Source organism: Mus caroli, unplaced genomic scaffold (genome assembly GCF_978045245.1).
Source record: "Mus caroli unplaced genomic scaffold, Mus_caroli_1 scaffold_3, whole genome shotgun sequence".
Classification (NCBI taxonomy): domain Eukaryota; kingdom Metazoa; phylum Chordata; class Mammalia; order Rodentia; family Muridae; genus Mus; species Mus caroli.
Genome location: NW_028227258.1, coordinates 54,323,882 through 54,343,493, shown reverse-complemented (window position 1 = coordinate 54,343,493; position 19,612 = coordinate 54,323,882). Strand labels below are relative to the sequence as shown.

General features: G+C 36.3%; 1 protein-coding gene across 1 annotated transcript; it reads right to left on the bottom strand.

Annotated features, from left to right (window-relative positions):
• Window positions 1-3,016: 3,016 nt before the first annotated feature.
• Window positions 3,017-19,108, bottom strand: LOC110288767 (chitinase-like protein 4). Its single transcript, XM_085835260.1, has 11 exons — window positions 19,049-19,108; window positions 16,285-16,314; window positions 15,521-15,722; window positions 8,981-9,037; window positions 8,170-8,335; window positions 7,505-7,629; window positions 5,596-5,719; window positions 5,190-5,375; window positions 4,268-4,387; window positions 4,044-4,185; window positions 3,017-3,333 (listed from the first exon to the last, which is right to left on the bottom strand). Exons 1-11 carry the CDS (start codon window positions 19,071-19,073, stop codon window positions 3,302-3,304), a joined length of 1,209 nt encoding a protein of 402 aa, XP_085691386.1. The 5' UTR covers window positions 19,074-19,108; the 3' UTR covers window positions 3,017-3,301.
• Window positions 19,109-19,612: the final 504 nt, after the last annotated feature.

Here is a 19,612-nt window from a genome sequence, read left to right as displayed (position 1 = left end):
TCTCCTTCACCCAGCCCTCAGTGGAGAAGAAAGTTTATGGATTAACATAAGATTAACACTCCATCCAGTGGATCAAATATTAACTAATGGTGACAGGTACCTGGTAGGAATTGGTAGTTTTTAGTGTATTTGTAAATAATTTGTCACTATTCTTATTTAGGAGCTGGAGTAATTCCTATAATGACACTGTATGTGCCAGAATGTTTTACAGTTGGTGCCAATGAAATGTTTGCCATAGTAATTCTCATGTAGTTTTGACCCCACAGCCTTTGTTCTCTGTAGACTTTTGCATGACATTCACTAAAATACACTGCAATAGACATTATGCTCACTTGTGGTTATAAGTCAAAAAGTCTGCTTCACTCTCATTTTAAAGCTACCAAATGTCTGGCAAAGAATCTGAATTCCTCATTAAAAACAAATAGTTCTTCAGGTAGATCTATTTGCAATTTTCTGAGGACCCTCCAGATTGATTTCCAGAGTGGTTGTGCCAGTGTGCAATCCTACCAGAAGTGGAGGAATGTTCTTTTTTCAAATCCTTGCCAACATGTGCTGTCACCTGTGTTTTGATCTTAGCCATTCTGTTTGGTGTAAAGTAGAATATCAGGTTCATTTAGATTTGCATCTCCCTGATCACTAAGGACTTTGAACATTTTTTCAAGTGCTTCTCAGCCATTCAAGATTCCTCTGTTGTGAATTCCTTGCTTAGTTCTATACTCCATTTTTGATTGTGTTCTTTGGTTTTTCAGTGGTTAGATTGTTAATTTCTTTATATAATTTGGATATTAGCCCTCTTATGAAGTGCTCTACAGTGGAGAGGGTGAAATTGTACTGTCCACCTCCAGTGGTCAACAGGATATTAATTGGAGGGAGGAGATTGCTATCCCACTGTCAAAAGCTCTGTCCCAGAATTTCTCCCGTCGGAAGGAACTGCAGGGACAAAAATAGAGAAGAAAATGATAGAATGGAGATCCAGTGACTGGCCCAAATTGGGTTAAAGCTCAAGGAGGGGCCCCAGGGCCTGACAATTTTTTCATGCTGTGGTGTGCTTGCAGACAGGAGCCTAGCATGATTGGCCTCCAAGAAGCCTGTTAGCAGCTGAAAGATTCTGATGTAGTTAACTAGCAGCCAACCAATGGACTGAAGCTGGGGACTTCTGTGGTTGAATTGGGGATAAGCTGGAGGAAGAGGGCAACCCCATGGAAAGACAAGCAGTCTCAACTAACCTAGAACACTGAGAACCCTCAGACACTGAGCCACCAACCAAGCAGCATACAATATTTTATATGAGGCCAACAACACATATACAGCAGAGACTGCTTCAACTGCCCTCTGCCTTCAGTGAGAAAGAATGCACCTAACCCTTGAGGCCCCAGGTGTGGGGAGGCTTGCTAGCATGGAGGTAGATGGGAGGAGCTATGGGATGGGGAGTGGTCAGGGGGCAGACAGGGAGGGGGATAAAGAATGGACTGTAAAAAAAGATTTAAAGAATATAAAAAATATAAGTAAAAAAACCACAAATAATTCAATGTAATCACTGTCAGCAGTGGGCTTTGAACTTAGGAACTAGGGATAGATATGACACTCACTGGGCCTATCCCTTAGCTACTCTTTTCTAAAATAAAACCTATAACATGAATGATCAAATGTGTCAAAAAGTAAGGAATTATGTTGTTTTTCAACTTTAAGGAATATCTCTATATATCTGTGAATTCATAATATATATTTAAAATATAGAATATATTTTTAGAGTAATATATAATATGAAATGTATATTACATGTATTATATTTATGAATAGCTTGCTGATACTTAAGTATAATTTTAATATATTCAACATCAACTGCTCTACCTAAGAAGTCTAGGAATCTCTGCTCACATGCCTAGACCGTCACAAATAGACTTTTCTTCTACCTCTAACTGAGTCAAGTTTATCTATTCTTGTATTCATGATGGTGGAGTCCTCTTTTTTAATACAAGATATAGCAATTTTATTTCCAGGTATTCATTCAAAAACTAAAATTGACATTGAAGAGAAATTTGTAAATTGTCCAGGGTAATAGTCTGACCAAGAGATAAAGGAAAAAATAGTTAGTATTATTCGGGGAGATAAAAAGATTGGATAGAGTTAATTGCATGCAATTTACATTAAACTGAATATGTTGATGAATGATAAAGTATTAAAGATCTGTAAAGACATTATTTTTAGGGTCAATACAAATTCTCAACTTGATAATATATGTATGTGCACACAAATATCAGGTTTGGAAAATAATCAAAGTCAGAATGAGTATGTCCATGACTGATATACAAAAGTTTGAAAGTAGTTGAATTTTAGTGATACCTTGAGTCCTGTGATAAAAAATGTTGTAGTATATTTTGGTGATACTGTTTGAATAGCATTTTAATACGATAATGAATATGTCTGAGAGATATTAAATGCATCCAAAGAAGGTGAGTATTGTAAAGTCTATATTCACTCCTTAAACAAAGTGGGTAAAATGACTTAAAATCATTTGATAGTGAATGCCAAGTAAACCAAAAGAGAAGAAGTTAGAAGTTGTGGCAAACAAATCTGACACTAAGAAATTTGGTATTTTGGAGGAATGTGTTTCAATCTCAGTATGCAGACAGTAAATCATGAGGAATATTTAGAGGTCTTCAAAAACTGTAAAGTCAAGAAGGGCTCAAACAACTCTGTGTTCTCAAGACCTGTATAAAAATGACATGGAGTGCATAACTATTTATGTCAAATTTCACTGTGTGTATGTTGTCATCCTGAGACTACTGTAGCGACTTCTGGATTATAGACAAAGCACCATAATGTATCCTATTCATGTTGTCATTCTCAGTCTGAACCAATCATCAAACATTTCCATCTCAAAGCCTGAAGTCAAATAGAAAATCCAGAGAAAATTGGCTTAATCACTACTTCCCACAGCCATTTTATTACTATAACCCTATGAGCAGAAATGATTCTCTCAAAATTTCATATGAAGCACTGCAGATGCTGATGCTTTGAACATGGAATTTATTATGAAAGCAAGAAACAAGGAAGGTGGTTTTACAGGAAGCAAAAATGTTCAGAGCTTAGCCAAAGCTGACTGATGAAGATAATTTTTTTTGTTTCTTCCCTGCTGGTATAGCAGACAAGACATATATCTTAGTTCTACTTTGGGATTCAATTCAGGAAAGATCGTGAGTTAGTTCTATTATTCTCCATGGAAGCATGATGCAGAATCCATCGTGGAAAAACCATTGAACTTGCTCTTATTCTGAGAGTTTCAAGTAGAAATCATTGTCTAAAGCTCCCCTCGATAAGGGGCCTTGCAACCTGAAACACACAGAGTAAGACACAGCGGTTACCCTGGAGGCAAGTGGGAAAGAAATGTACAATCTAGGGGACATGAACTAGGAAAGCATTTGACTTCAGTGTCTTTCAGTTTATATCAGACAATAAATCCAGATTATGTATTTAGGGAATTTGCAACATCATCCCAGTGGTTAACCTATTTCCAGGTCTCAGAAACCTACCTCAGAGCAGGCTGGACTAGCAATTAAAAATATTGCTTTTACCGTCCATGCCCTAAGCAATACTTCCTTGATACTCATTGGGTAAATGAGTTTGTTAAAAATCTCAGAATAAATTAGAATATACAATCAATATGGACAGACACATTCATGCCAGTATTTTCAAAGTATTTCTGAAAAAAAGTCCCAAAGGGACAGATTCACACTGCAATGACATGGCTAAAAGAGGAGAAAAATCTCATAGTAAGGGTGAATATAGTTTCTGCAGACTCATAACTGGAATAGTTAATAGACCTCACAAAGCCTGCCTCACATCAAGGTATCCCTGGTTCCTAATAAGTGTGCAACATGAGTTAATGGAATTGAAGAGAGGGGCAAGGTGTATATAACTTTTAAAAGAGCACATGAATGAATGGGAAAATATGACTCAGGAGTTAGATTGGGGGTATTCAGGCAAGCTTTGAGTGACTGAAGGGCATTATATACTGTGAGTAAAACTCTAGTGTCTCATACTTGCACTGTGTATATAGAGATCTCTCTTTAAAGTAGATGTCAGAGGGAAACGTCCCTGGTGACAGAAAGAACCACTGAAGTCATCCATGTCCAGGGGCCAGACCACAGCACCTCCTAAATTGTTGTCCTTGAGCCACTGAGCCTGTTGAAACAGAGGACATTTAGTCACTTGATTTCCTGGGAATCAGACTGCAATCTCAGTACATTAAATTTTCTAAGCTTACCTTCAACTTGAAGCTCCTCACATTGTCATAACCAACCCACTCATTACCCAGATAGGCATAGGGTACTTCCTGGGTGCCATCAAAGATCTCAGTGGCTCCTTCATTCAGAAATGTACAAATCTTTAAATAAACAGATTCAAATCTTCTAAATATTAATTCCAAGAAGGAAAAAACATTCAAGTTATTTATCATTTCTCTATTCTCGTATGGAGTTTTCTCTATTTTCTAAAAATGGTTTAATTTTATTAGAATTAAAAGATATTTCCCTGAGTTTCCTGGTTCTACAGGCCACAACTAGACATTTCCTCAGACTAGGGATGTAATCTAACTTGATGTGCATCAGTAGTCCTCATTACAACATTTTTACTTTCTGAAACTTTGTCCTGATTAATAGCTAAGATATTAGTATTCAAACGGATGATTCTTATATCCCAGCCTCCTAAAAGTTGATATTCTAAGTATTAACCATGAGGGTTCTCAGTAATCTTCTTAGCTTATACTGCCATACTGTGATTCCATCTATGTATACACACTTCTGTACATTGAATTTGAGGTCAAATATATCAAACTAGGCAAGGACACAATGGAATGCTAATGCTTGAATTATTTTCAAAATGATCCCATGTTGCCCTCATACTTTTTCTGTATTTTTTAGAATCAATCCCAGCAGTAAATAGATATCCTATAGTCATATTTATGAATATTATTATTTGTTATGTTGTACCAACTTGTATATTCTAAATTACCTCTCATTATTAATTACATGAATGTATACTATAAAATATGTAAGCACTTGTCATATTGTATCTGCTTAGGAAGAGTACATACTGTGTACACTAAACATACACTTAAGCTGATTCCAATCCTCAAACATAGAAATGGGTCTGTAAATCACTAAGCACACTAAAACCAATATACTGACCTCAAAGTAAGCCAGGAGTCCTTGTTCATTTGTGTACTTTCCTGGTGGTCCAGCACTAACAGTAGGGGCACCTATTCCATTCTTAGAAGGGTCACTCAGGGTAAAGGTATGCCCATATGCTGGAAATCCCATAATGAGTTTCTCAGAAGCTGCTCCATGGTCCTTCCAGTAGGTTATAATTGAATCCTGTAGTGACAGAAAGTAAATTTTTTGCTAGAACCTCTGGAAACCTGTGTTTATATAGGTTAGTTCTCCCCTCTTGTATCTCTAATTGTGTGAATTTATAGGTAAGAAATAAAATCTGTTTTCCAAAATGGATTACTTAGGTATAATTTTTCAGATAAAATAAATGGCATAGGCTCATGCATTAATTTCTCAATTCCATTTGAATCTGTTAATGTCTTACCACATTGAGATCAGCACTCTTTCCAATGTCATATGGAGATTTATAGAGGGGACTATTTTCCCCAGTGTAGCCATCCTTGGAATCATGGAGATCATATGTCATGACCTGAATATAGTCAAGAGACCTGGAGTAAAGGAAAGTTCTTAGAATCAATGTTTCTGTTAAGTTTCTTCAAGTTCATCCTTGTATTCTTCCCTAATATACATCCTAATATATGCATCATTTTTCTTCCCATGGACTCCTGTGTAGTTCATTTTTCTACTGCTATGTGGGCTGAAAGACATGTATGTGTAAAGTTATCATCTGCCACTCCAAAGAACAAAAATCAAGCAAAGGTATAAATAGACCATCATTGAAATAAAAAAGTTAGGAAGTAGATTGTTAATAAACTTAAGCATGGAGCTTGGGGGAGACTAGGGAAAAGATCATGACTTGGAAATAAATAAAGGATATAGAAAAGATAATCTAGTGAATATACTAGCTTGTAATCTAAATAAAATATAATATTTACACTTGAATACATGTAATATGAATCAGTAATACTGCTACTGCAAAGAGACATGAGCTATTAAATGAAAACATCAGTGTCAGGCATGTTATACTTCTAATACATTATTTTTGTACGGTCATCATAGACACCAAAAATAATCCAGCATATTGTAAAAGCTCTAGGATGTTCACCATAACTTGATGCTAAAACCATACTGATGAACAATGCACATTAACTTTAGACATAGCAAAATCAAACCACCAAGCAAATAGTACAGATAGGGAGACCTTTGGCTCCATTCCTGTATGTAGCACAGGATAGCATTGTCTGGCATCAATAGGAGTAGAGGTCTTTAGTCCTATGAAGGCTAAATTCCCCAGCATAGGGGAATGCCAGGGCAGTGAGGAGGGTATAGGTTGGTTTGAGGGGAAGCTCCCTTATAGAAACAGGTGGCAAGAGGAAGTGATGGGGCCTTCTGGAGGGAAAACTGGGAAAGGGGATAGCATTTGAAATGTAAATACATGTAGTATCTAATAAAAATGAGAAAACATTTTGTCATAGCATCTTGTGTTATATGCATAATACTTGCAGGATATCATGTCTCACAAAATTCTAGCATTTTGGGCATGAGTTCTAGACCCAAGCCCACCATATTATAAAGAAGGTATTACTTAATGGCTGCAAAATGAGTCAGTTTCAAGCTGTCTTAGGAATGTGGCCTTTGGTAGGTGCCTGTATTCTCATGGATGAGCCAAGAGCCAGGGGTATATAGGATTTAGAATTTGTGTAAGGGAAGATTAACTTCATTAAAAACTGAAAGCATTTACCCTAGAACTCCCTGTTACTAAAGTACCAATCAAAGAAACGACATGATAGGACTCAGGGCTCTAGCTGCATATGTAGCAGAGAATAGCCTAGTCAGTCATCAGTGGGAGGAAAGGCCCTTGGTCCTGTGAAGGTTCTATGCCCCAGTATAGGGGAATGCCTGGCCCACAGAGCAGGAGTGGGTGTGTTGGGATGTAGGGGCATGGGGAGGGGTTAGGAAGTTTTCAAGGGAAAACTAGGAAATGAAATAACATTTGAAATGTAAATAAAGAAAATATATAATAAGTAGAAAACAATCTGAAAGCCAAAAACCTATAATTCAGAAGAATATACTTACAGCTATTAGGATGATTTCCAGAGGAAGCTATTAGTGAATGTATATGATCAAAATACATTATATTAATGTATGAAATGATTCTATAGATAAACACATTATATATAAGATAAATAAATATAAAGTTAGAATTCTTTCTTAGGACCCTTTTCATTCCTATGTAGTCAAAGCATACCCATAACAGTGCCTTGCAGCAACCAATAAATAAGTGACCTCTGCTTAAACCCACACAGGAGTCCTGAAGATGGATTCCCACTTACTGAGACAGTTCAGGGATTTTGTAACCAGACTGGATTACGTCTATGATTCCTGCTCCTGTGGAAGTGAGTAGCAGCCTTGGAATGTCTTTCTCCACGGATTCTTCCTCAAAAGCTTTACGCATTTCCTACAAAATGTACAATGTACTTACATGTTGTTTCATAGTTTTATGATAACTATGATTCCTATAAATTATTTCAATGGACGTTTACAATTTATTTTTACTTTATTGTATAAATACCTCAATAAATCATTGAAATTGATCATATTAATTTACGGCAACCTCATCTGTACATAAATTTAAAAAACTTCTGGCTTATAAGGATTGAACTATGCATGCAAACAACAGAATTAGTTGTGAAACTTACTAGCTGTGTGATCCTCGAAAGGTACTCAAAAACCCTCTGTATATTAATTGTTTTGTCTGTAACATGAAGATCCTGACACTGGACTCACTTCCTAGAGGGCATATGATCATGCACTGTGGTTCTAACACAGCATAGAAAGTAATGTCTCACATGTTTGTTGAACAAAGGCATCATAATTTAGGACACAAACAGTGCTGAGATTCTACAATTCTATATTTGTTTGGTTTAGTAAAATTTATAGTTCTTGAAATGGAGAGATTTAACCTTTTAGGACCAAAGAATTTTTCCAATAGACTGACCTGTACCAGAACACTGAAGAGGTGTTTGTCCTTAGGAGGGCTTCCTCGAGACCCAGGGTACTGCCAGTCCAGGTTGAGGCCATCAAACTTATATTGACGGAGGAATCTGATAACTGACTTAATGAATGTCTGACGGGTCTGAGGACTAGAGACCATGGCACTGAACCTTATGCATATTGAAAGAAGTTAGTGTTAGACTTCTATGACATTGACTCCTTGGGCACAAAACAGTTCACAGTTGATTTTTGACTCCTTGTCCTTTACCAAGGTACCCTGTTTCTCTCTCATCCTCCCTTTATATTCACATCACCTATCTAAATAATACCCTTTATTTTCCTAGCATCATATTAACTACTAACAACTTTCCCTGGCATTTGAAATTTATGTTCATCCTAATTCATATTTGTCTTCAAACATTCCAAGTTCATATCTAATACATGAAAATTTCTTCCAAATAAGGGACATTAGTTTTATTTCTTGAAAAGTTAGTCTAAAGCAAAATATCATCACCCTCTGGTCTTGAGAAAATGAAATATCTTAAGAGAACGATTTTTTTTAGTACTTAAAAATTTCTCAGACGATGCATCCCAAAATGTTAGGACAAACATTAGGACAAACTGTGAAGGACATACATGTACCTGGAAAGAATGTTTACTGTTTATCTGAGTCTCAAGTGCAATTATTTACATGTTAACCTACATACTCAGTAGATTTCCTTTAATTTCCTTTCCAAAATGTGAAGTAATTGTCACGTGATTTTGCAGGTCTAGCCTGCCTACAAAGCCTAATAGCCCATGTTTACAGAACTTACGGGGCAGGTCCAAACTTCCATCCTCCAATTGCCAGGAGAGTTTTTAGCTCAGTGTTCCTCAAAAAGGACAGAAAAAGCAAAATATCAAAATGCTTGGCCTCTATTATATAAAATATTTGTGCTTTTTATAAGTATTTCTCATACTACTCATTTTTTTCTGACATTACATCACATTACAGGAGTTTTCTCAATATTGAGTAATTCTTAATAAAGTTCTTCATTATCATACATTTAGGGCAAGCTACTTGAATAATAGTAAATTTGAGAAGTGTTTACCAAGTAGTGTAGTGTTTATATGTCGGTGCAAGTAACTTTGAACCATAATTAGCTCACATTCTCCTTAGTAACAAAAGTGACAAGTATATGGATCTTTATTATTTTCTCAATCCTCATCAGTAAATACAAATCATTCCTTTTGGAAGTATACATCTTCACTGAAATACTTTTCTGACACATCAGAATCCATAACAATTGATTAGCCATTTTGAGAAGACATTAAATTTCTAGGTTCCTTGCCTTTCCTCAGAGATTCAATTTCTGTGATCTGTCGTAGGAATAGTAATGTCTTTCAGTAATCCATTTAGTTTTGATGAAAGGCATGCCAGAGACACTAATAGACATAAGACATAGGACTTTTTTTTTTTTTGAGACTTTTTTTGTTGTTGTTGTTGTTTTTTCGAGACAAGGTTTCTTTGTCTGGCTGTCCTGGAACTCACTTTGTAGACCAGGCTGGCCTTGAACTCAGAAATCTGCCTGCCTCTGTCTCCCAAGTGCTGGGATTAAAGGCATGCACCACCATGCCCGGCTATGACCTTTTATTGAATTTATTTGCAGTTGGAAATTATCGCTTAGATTTTTCTTAGAGATAATGTTACTACCTAAAGAACATGTCACCTGAGTCTTCTAGACCACTGGTATGACTAAACGGCCTATCTTGTCAATTGATAGAAATAAATGTTCAGTTTATTGTTAAATATAACAAAACTTGTATAGAATTCAAACATTTATGATTCTTGGGAGCAGGGATGTTTACCTCCTAATTGCCCACACTTCTAGCTTCCTGAAGTAATTAGTAAAGATTTCAGATTTTATTGCATCCAAAAAACAAACAAACAAAACAACCCCAAAAAGATGAACCACAACAGTGATGATTCCAAAATTTACGATATATTTTACATAGCCAGAGCAGGTAAAAGAAAAACAATTATGTACTTCTTTGACATTTAACATGTGGCTTTCTACTTTTAAGTTATAAAATTCCCACAGCAGAAGGATCCTAGGAAAATAGTGTTCACACAAAGAATTCTAACAAGAAATTGTGACCCAGGCTCCCACCACAGATAAATACAACTTGAACATGAATTGGGATGTAAACATAAGATATGAAGCTTCTAAATTATTGGAAGAACATGGAGAAACCTCCATGTGGTTGATTTGGACCATGAATATTTTTATTATGTATCAAAAATTTACCAGCTACTATTGAAAAATGAAATTAGAATTGTTGTTTTTCTTTCTAACAAATAAAAATACGGAAAGAAATAAAGTGAATAGAGATAGAAGATTTAGACTGGAGAGAGTTTCAAAATATAATATGACCATGAATTAATATAAAATGCATAAATCAATAATTGAGTATCGAGAACAAAATCCATTGTGTAAAAAAGGAAAATCCACCCAACTTATGGGACACAATGAAAGCATTTATAAGAGGAAAAGTCATAGTTCTGAGTGCCTCCAAAAAGAAACTGGAGAGAGCACACATTAGCAGCTTGACAACACACCTAAAAGCTCTAGAATAAAAGGAAGCAAATTCACCCAAGAGGAGTAGACATCAGGAAATAATCAAACTCAGGGGCAAAATCAACCAAGTGGAAACAAGAAGAACTATTCAAAGAATCAACCAATCGAGGAGCTGGTTCTTTGAGAAAATCAACAAGATAGATAAACCCTTAGCCAGACTCACTAGAGGGCACAGGGAAAGCATCCTAATTAACAAAATCAGAAATGAAAAGGGAGACATAACAACAGATCCTGAAGAAATCCAAAACACCATCAGATCCTTTTACAAAAGGCTATACTCAACAAAACTGGAGAACCTGGATGAAATGGACAAGTTTCTAGACAGATACCAGGTACCAAAGTTAAATCACGATCAAGTTAACGATCAAAACAGTCCCATATCCCCTAAAGAAATAGAAGCAGTCATTAATAGTCTCCCAACCAAAAAAAGCCCAGGACCAGATGGCTTAGTGCAGAGCTCTATCAGACCTTCAAAGAAGATCTAATTCCAGTTCTGCACAAACTATTCCACAAAATAGAAACAGAAGCTACTCTACTCAACTCATTCTATGAAGCCACAATTACTCTGATACCTAAACCACAAAAGGACCCAGAAAAGATAGAGAACTTCAGACCAATTTCCGTTACGAATATCGATGTAAAAATCCTCAATATAGTTCTCGCTAACTGAATCCAAGAACACATCAAAACAATCATCCATCCTGACCAAGTAGGTTTCATCCCAGGGATGCAGGGATGGTTCAATATACAGAAATCCATCAACGTAAACCAGTATATAAACAAACTCAAGAACCAAAACCACATGATCATCTCGTTAGATGCTGAGAAAGCATTTGACAAAATCCAACACCCATTCATGATAAAAGTCTTGGAAAGATCAGGAATTCAAGGCCCATACCTAACCATGATAAAAGCAATCTACAACAAACCAGTAGCCAACATCAAAGTAAATGGTGAAAGGCTGGAAGCAATCCCACTAAAATCAGGGACTAGACAAGGCATTCCACTCTCTCCCTACCTATTCAACATTGTACTTGAAGTCCTAGCCAGAGCAATTAGACAACAAAAGGAGATCAAGGGGATACAAATTGGAAAAGAAGTCAAAATATCACTTTTTGCAGATGATATGATAGTATATATAAGTGACCCTAAAAATTCCACCAGAGAACACCTAAGCCTGATAAACATCTTCAATGAAGTATCTGGATATAAAATTAACTCAAACAAGTCAATGGCCTTTCTGTACACAAAGGATAAACAGGCTGAGAAAAAAATTAGGGAAACAAAACCCTCCTCAATAGTCACAATTAATATAAAATACCTTGGCATCACTCTAACTAAGGAAGTGAAAGATCTGTATGATAAGAACTTCAAGTCTCTGAAGAAAAAATTAAAGATCTAAGAAGATGGAAATATTTCCCATGCTCTTGAATTGGCAGGATCAATGTAGTAAAAATGGTTATCTTGCCAAAGCAATCTACAGATTCAATTAAATCCCCATCAAAATTCCAACTCAATTCTTCAACGAATTAGAAACGGCAATCAGCAGATTCATCTGGAATAGCAAAAAACCTAGGATAGCAAAAACTCTTAAGGATAAAAGAACCTCTAGTGGAATCACCACGCCTGACCTACAGCTGTACTGCAGAGCAATTGTGATAAAAACTGCATGGTACTGGTATAGTGACAGAGAAGTAGACCAATGGAACAGACTTGAAGACCCAGAGATGAACTCAAACATCTGTGGTCACTTGATCTTTGACAAGGGAGCTAAAACCATCCAGTGGAAAAAAGACAGCATTTTCAACAAACGGTGCTGGCACAACTAGCGGTTATCATGTAGAAGAATGTGAATTGATCCATTCCTATCTCCTTGTACTAAGGTCAAATCTAAGTGAATTAGGGAACTCCACATAAAACCAGAGACACTGAAATTTATAGAGGAGAAAGTAGGGAAAAGCCTCAAAGATATGGGTACAGGGGGAAAATTCCTGAATAGAACAGCAATGGCTTGTGCTGTAAGATCGAGAATCAATAAATGGGACCTCATAAAGTTGCAAAGCTTCTGCAAGGCAAAAGACACCGTCAATAAGACAAAAAGACCACCAACAGATTGGGAAAGGATCTTTACCTATCCCAAATCGGATAGGGGATTAATATTCAATATATATAAAAAACTCAAGAAGGTGGACTCCAGAAAATCAAATAACCCCATTAAAAATGGGGCTCAGAGCTGCACAAAGAATTCTCACCTGAGGAATACCGAATGGCTGAGAAACACCTGAAAAAATGTTCAGCATCCTTAATCATCAGGGAAATGCAAATCAAAACAACCCTGAGATTCCACCTCACACCAGTCAGAATGGCTAAGTTCAAAAATTCAGGTGACAGCAGATGCTGGTGAGGATGTAGAGAAAGAGGAACACTCCTCCACTCTTGGTGGGATTGCAAGCTTGTACAACCACTCTGGAAATCAGTCTGGCGGTTCCTCAGAAAATTGGACATAGTACTACCGGAGGATCCCGCAATACCTCTCCTGGGCATATATCCAGAAGATGTCCCAACCGGTAAGAAGGACACATGCTCCACTATGTTCATAGCAGCCTTATTTATAATAGCCAGAAGCTAGAAAGAACCCAGATGCCCCTCAACAGAGGAATGGATACAGAAAATGTGGTACATTTACACAATGGAGTAGTACTCAGTTATTAAAAAGAATGAATATATGAAATTCCTATGCAAATGGATAGACCTGGAGGGCATCATCCTGAGTGAGGTAACACAATCACAAAGAGACTCACACAATATATACTCACTGATAAGTGGATATTAGCCCAGAAACTTAGGATACTCAAGATATAAGATACAATTTGCTAAACGCATGAAACTCAAGAAGAATGAAGACCAAAGTGTGGACACTGTGCCCCTTCTTAGAATTGGGAACAATCATCCATGGAAGGAGTTACAGAGACAAAATTTGGAGCTGTGACGAAAGGATGGACCATCTAGTGATTGCCATATCCAGGGATCCATCCCATAATCAGCTTCCAAACGCTGATACCATTGCATACACTAGCAAGCGTTTGCTGTAAGGACCCAGATATAGCTGTCTCTTGTGAGACTATGCGGGGGCCTAGCAAACACAGAAGCGGATGCTCACAGTCAGCTATTGGATGGATCACAGGTCCCCCAATGGAGGAGCTAGGGAAAGTACCCGAGGAGCTTAAAGGAACTGCAACCCTATAGGTGGAACAACAAAATGAACTAACCAGTACCCCGGAGCTCTTGTCTCTAGCTGCATATGTATCAAAAGATGACCTAGTCAGCCATCACTGTAAAGAGAGCCCCATTGGACATGCAAACTTTATATGCCCCAGTATAGGGGAACGCCAGGGCCAAAAAGGGGGGTTGGGAGGGTAGAGGAGTGGGGGGTGGGTATGGGGGACTTTTGGGATAGCATTGGAAATGTAAATGAGGAAAATACCTAATAAAAAATTAAAAAAAAAGCAAAATCCTTGGGACACTCTTCTCAAAGAAAGACACCTGTTTAACAGTTGAATTTAGCAAACCTAACACAATGATTAATAGAAAAAATTAAATTTCATCTGCATTGGACTATATCTTTTCATGTCTCTTAAGGGAGCTATAATAATAGAAGATAAAACCTAGTCAATATCAAAAGTATGTGAATGAAGCAAAAAATTGTACAGTCCTGGTGTAAATATAACTAAGTGCAGTTATATAGAAAAGCATTATGAAGATCTTTTAAAATGGTAGATCTGCCACATGGTTAAAAAAACCCTCACTCTTCAGTTTATGTCCAAAGTGCACATACCCAGGGTTTTAAAGAGGAGACAGTGTGTCAAGAGTAACTCTATCTTGATTCACAAATCCAACATAAGTCAGAGTAATCATCAAGAATTAGGTGAAAGGACAGTGTGCTGTGTTCCTCATATATCCAGAAGTACTACTCAAACAACAACAACAAAAAATTAAATTGGGGTTGTTAAGCCAGGCAGTGTTGGCAAAAGCCTTTAATTCCAGCACTTGGGTGGCAGAGGCAGGCAGATTTCTGAGTTCAAGGCCAGCCTGGTCTACAGAGTGGATAGCAGGACATCCAGAGAAACCCTGTCTTAAAAAAACAAACAAACAAAATCCCCCCAAAACCAAAACAAACAAACAAACAAACAAACAACAACAAAACCAAAAACCAAACCAAACCAAACCAAATAAACAACCCCCCCCCCAAAATAAACCCAAACCCCAACCAAACCAAAAATTGGTTTTTTTTGCTTGTAGTCCAGGTATTAAAATAAATAGGTGGGAGACATACAAATAGAATATGGTCTGAATTACAAATGATATGTATAATGTTTGAACATATACAATGTGAAAATAAAATGATGATTATAACTGAGAGATGGGAACATAGTCTTGGTCAAACAACAGAATGAACCAGAAAGAATATTTAAGAACTATGTATGGGAAGAACCCTCCATACAAAATATGGGGTCGTATAACATGTGGTTTTGAGACATTCAGAGGTATATGCAGAACCAAGGACATGATTGATAAAATAAATAAAAAGATGAAGATATAGCCTGTCTCAATTTAAAACTGAAGAATACATTGATGGAATCATCATGCAATTTTGTTGATTCTGACATACACTTTAGGAAGCAATGAGATATAGCAACTATTGGAACATTGATACCAATCAGATATCTCTGTCCTTACCTGTCTTTCAGACCATTCAATGCTTCATAGTCATGCAAGTCTTGCTCACGTGTGTAAGTGATCTCGTTATTCTTCATCACAGCAAAGGCATAGATCAGGTGAGTACAGAGGCAGGGGTCAATATTACCAGGTTTGAAACTCCCTTCTGTTGGCCTGTCCTTAGCCCGACTGGTATAGTAACACATCAGCTGGTAGGAAGATCCTGTGGAAAGTTATCAGAGGAATAGTGTCCTGTTGTAGATGCTTTAACCTTGGCTAACAGTTTTGCCTTTATTATCTTATTTGTTGTGTATCAGATATACATTATTCAGGTTGAAATGAATGCTGTAAATATTTGTGCAAAGGAGTACACCTTACTAACCATCCAATGACTTGGTTGCATACAAGTGTAACAAATTCATAGTCAAACTCAGATTAATTTTTGTGCCTCATGAAAAAAACAAACATAGAGAAAAGTACAATATCTGTAAATCCCAAAGCTTGTCAATTTCAAAATTCTCAACTCTCAAAACTCTCAATTTCAAAACTCTCAACTCAAAACTCTCAATTTCAAAACTCTCAGCTCCTTACTAAAACATTAGTAAGGACAGCAGAGAAACTGATGCTCTTATACTACCCAGGAGGCAAAATTTCTACATTTCCTCTCTTGATATTTGAGTCTATATATCAAATAAAAAGTAATTATGATTAGCAGAATATCACATTAAAAATAATGAATCAGGATTAAAGATTTATGTTGAAGAAAGGTTTGATGAAAAACTCACCCAGCTGTACATTCAGAAGAATTGCCAGACCTAGAAAGAGAGAAAGAGAGGGAGAACACATTTCTTTCCCTGATCAATTGGTATAACCATAACAATTGACAAAACATAAAATTTGTAATCCTTGTAGATAATCTTACTATCTGTAGATCATTACATCTTACAAGAGAATTGAATTTGGCAAAAAAATTAAGTCTACAAGAACTATAAGAATTTCTGATTGAAATTATTCACAACTACACCTGCTTAGTGTTCATACATTCATGAATCTTAGTTCCAAGAGCTGTAATGAATCAAGCCTAGCCCAGCTGATGCAACATCTAAAGCACATAACTGAGTATCTCCAGGAACCTTTTTGATGTTTGAAAACATTGAACACATGCAGTTGCCAGAGAAAACATAATGACTCACTCCAGTTATCAGTTTGGACTATCAGTGGGCAGCTTAGGATGGAAATCATTACTGTTGATGGCATTTTTGTTTTCTTGTACTGTGTGTGTGTGTGTGTGTGTGTGTGTGTGTGTGTGTGTGTGTTTGAATCATGGTGTCTCATTAGTTACCCAAATCTGGTTTTCTATTGGAAAACCTTCTGATTATGCCTTTTAAGGGATGAGTTTTAGGTTTGAATCATCATCATGAATAAAAGTGTCTCTTATCCTATCCTTTTGCACATTGAGAATCAAATCATTTGAATAACTTTCTGAAACTGTAAAACATTTAAGTGGAATTTCAGTAGAATTTCCAGAGAACATTATCTATATTTTCTGTATGGAATTGACATGGGATTACACACTATTCTTACGTAGTAAAATTTGTATTTTTCATGGTACATGAGCACCTTAGCATATAGAGAAATTTTCTTGTTTCTGAATGGATGTGGTTCCTTTTGATAATACATTTGATGATCTATAACTTAGGTAAAAAAAGTGGAGGTGGGGATTTTTAGAGGCATGAAATATTCTAGGTCAGTACCAGGCACTAGATTATTTGCTGGAAATATGGGACAATGAGATACTTACATGCTATCTGCACACAGGTAACTAGCAATGTGGCAGGATGTAGGTTAGAATAAATGGTATCTTTTATGTTATATCTAATAAGAGAAGATCCAAGCTTTCTGGAAAAGGGATTTATAAATATATTTTGAGTCTGACTCTTATTTTTGTTAGCATGGAACTGGCAGGATGAACCAGTACAAAACTTTTACAAAACTAGCATTCTTGTGAATCTTGAAATTTTTACCTCTTTAATAATTTTGCAAGATCAATGTATGTATACATTCTAGGATAAGAAATATTTTATGGTTTGATTTCCATTAATAAGACTACACTAAATCTAGGAGATATTTTGGGAAGAATGATTTACTTGAACGTTACAACAACAAATTGTAAAATCATTTATTATGTGCTGGGTTGGCATAAGAATTTCGTGTCATTCTGTTAGTAACATATCTCTTATTCTGATGAAGTCAATACCTAGTAAAATACCACAGAGATGATCTATGGCCTATTTGACTTAATGTTCTAGACTATTGATCATTGAATATGGAATATTGGGAAAAAATCTTACTGGGCCATCCTACTGACTATTGATCATTACACCCCCTATAAACTTTACTGGTATGAGGTATGAACCTTGGAGACATACTGCTGGTCAAACTCCTCCACAGTGATCAGTAAAATCTGGCAATGTCCTCATATTCCACCTTCTGTGTCCCAATTGTTATAAAATTTGAAATCTGTTACTTGTGCATGTGATACAGAATGAGATTATTCAAAAGTTTCTCTAATTATTGAGCATACATATAGTAACCTCAGTCTCCAGAATAGTAATGAACCAAGCCTTCCTCAAGTCAAGACAACATATAAAATATGTCATTCAATATCTTTTGAATTTGGCCATTGTTTACATCAATCTGTCAAGAAACAGTGCCACAAAAATAGAATGTTTTGTGTGAGATACCATTTTTAGCAACAAATTAGCAGTTTAGTTTTGAAGAGGGTTTCTCTTTGTGTTGATTTGATTTTTAAATCAGGTTGTCTTATCATGTATGCATGGCTGGATTTCTATTGGAGAGTCTTCTGACTGTGTCTCTTCAGTGCAAAGATTTTGGATTTGAATCTGTATGTAAGTAGAGCACCTCTACTGGGCATCTTTTGAACATTCATTGTCAGTCTTCATTTGAATGAATTTATGAAATGAAAAATTGTATAGGGCACAGGTTTGAAGCAACTCATAAACTTTGGAATACTTGGTTTAAAACACCTGAATCTGGCTCTAATAATAACTTAATGCTTCTTCATGTGTCAATTTAAGTAATCAATGGAAAGTGACAATGAAGGATAAATATTAAATAATTCTGAAAGGAGGACAAACAAACCTGGGATAGCTCTATCTCAGATTCTACTCCAGCCTGTCTCTGAAAAAGTTGTTCTAGAACAGTAATACTGAAATAAACACAATAGCAAATTCAGGCAGGTGGCACAGCAAGGAGAGCAGGGTAAGGAATGAGTAGATAAGGAAGAGCAAAACAAGTCTTGAATGAAGGTGAACCATTACTGTTATGGCTGTGATACCACTAAAAGCAGAAGTACTCTCTCAGCTCATGAACTTATAAGAGCTAGGGAAGCACTGAAAAAGGAAAGAAAATTAGCAATTACAAAGAATAGAAAAGCATAGAGCTGTATTGTACAAATTGCTTCCTTTTTATATCCTATGAGGGAAAAACCAGGCAAGGCTGAATGTCTGCATCAGATTATCAACTCACCTGTGACAAGAATGAACTTGGCCATGGTGTCTTCAGGATTGCTTCTGGAGAGCTTCTGCTGGCTTTTTATACACTCAGAGACTATGATCTTTGTAATGTTTTGAAAATGGGAAGTTTGGAACAGGAAGTGTTTGTGAGTAACCTTTTAATTCTTAGCTTTATACTGCCGAATAAGCCCCCTTAATAGATAACCAGCACCTTTTATCACCGGTTCAGTCAAAATAGCAATGTTTCTAAGAAGTGGGTATTTCTTTGCATTATGCATCAATCATCCAGCTAAGACCATCATGGCATTTTCCAGGGACTCAGCATATCTTTGGATATTGCAATTAATGCTTATTATATAAATTTTATACCTAACCAAATCTTATTCACATAGAAAAATAAACAAGTTAATTTCGTGGAAGACATTTTACTGCCTTAATTCACTTACCTTAATTCTGAGATCATTATCTAAGGGCATTTAGGGCGTTATGGGCAATTCTCTGGACATTGATCCTGTGGGTTTTTTTTTTTTTTCATGTGGAAAATCAGTTTAATACATAAGAATAGTAGTATCATTAT

What these genes read in the sequence shown, in the direction of transcription:
- LOC110288767 (XM_085835260.1), bottom strand. Translation starts at nt 19,073, where the DNA reads ATGGCCAAGTTCATTCTTGTCACAG. An exon ending in TCTTCAGTGTTCTGGTACAG is followed by an intron (nt 7,630 to 8,169) that starts GTCAGTCTATTG and finishes TACATTTTGTAG; the next exon opens with GAAATGCGTAAAGCTTTTGA. An exon ending in TCTCTATATACACAGTGCAA is followed by an intron (nt 3,334 to 4,043) that starts GTATGAGACACT and finishes TGTGTGTTTCAG; the next exon opens with GTTGCAAGGCCCCTTATCGA.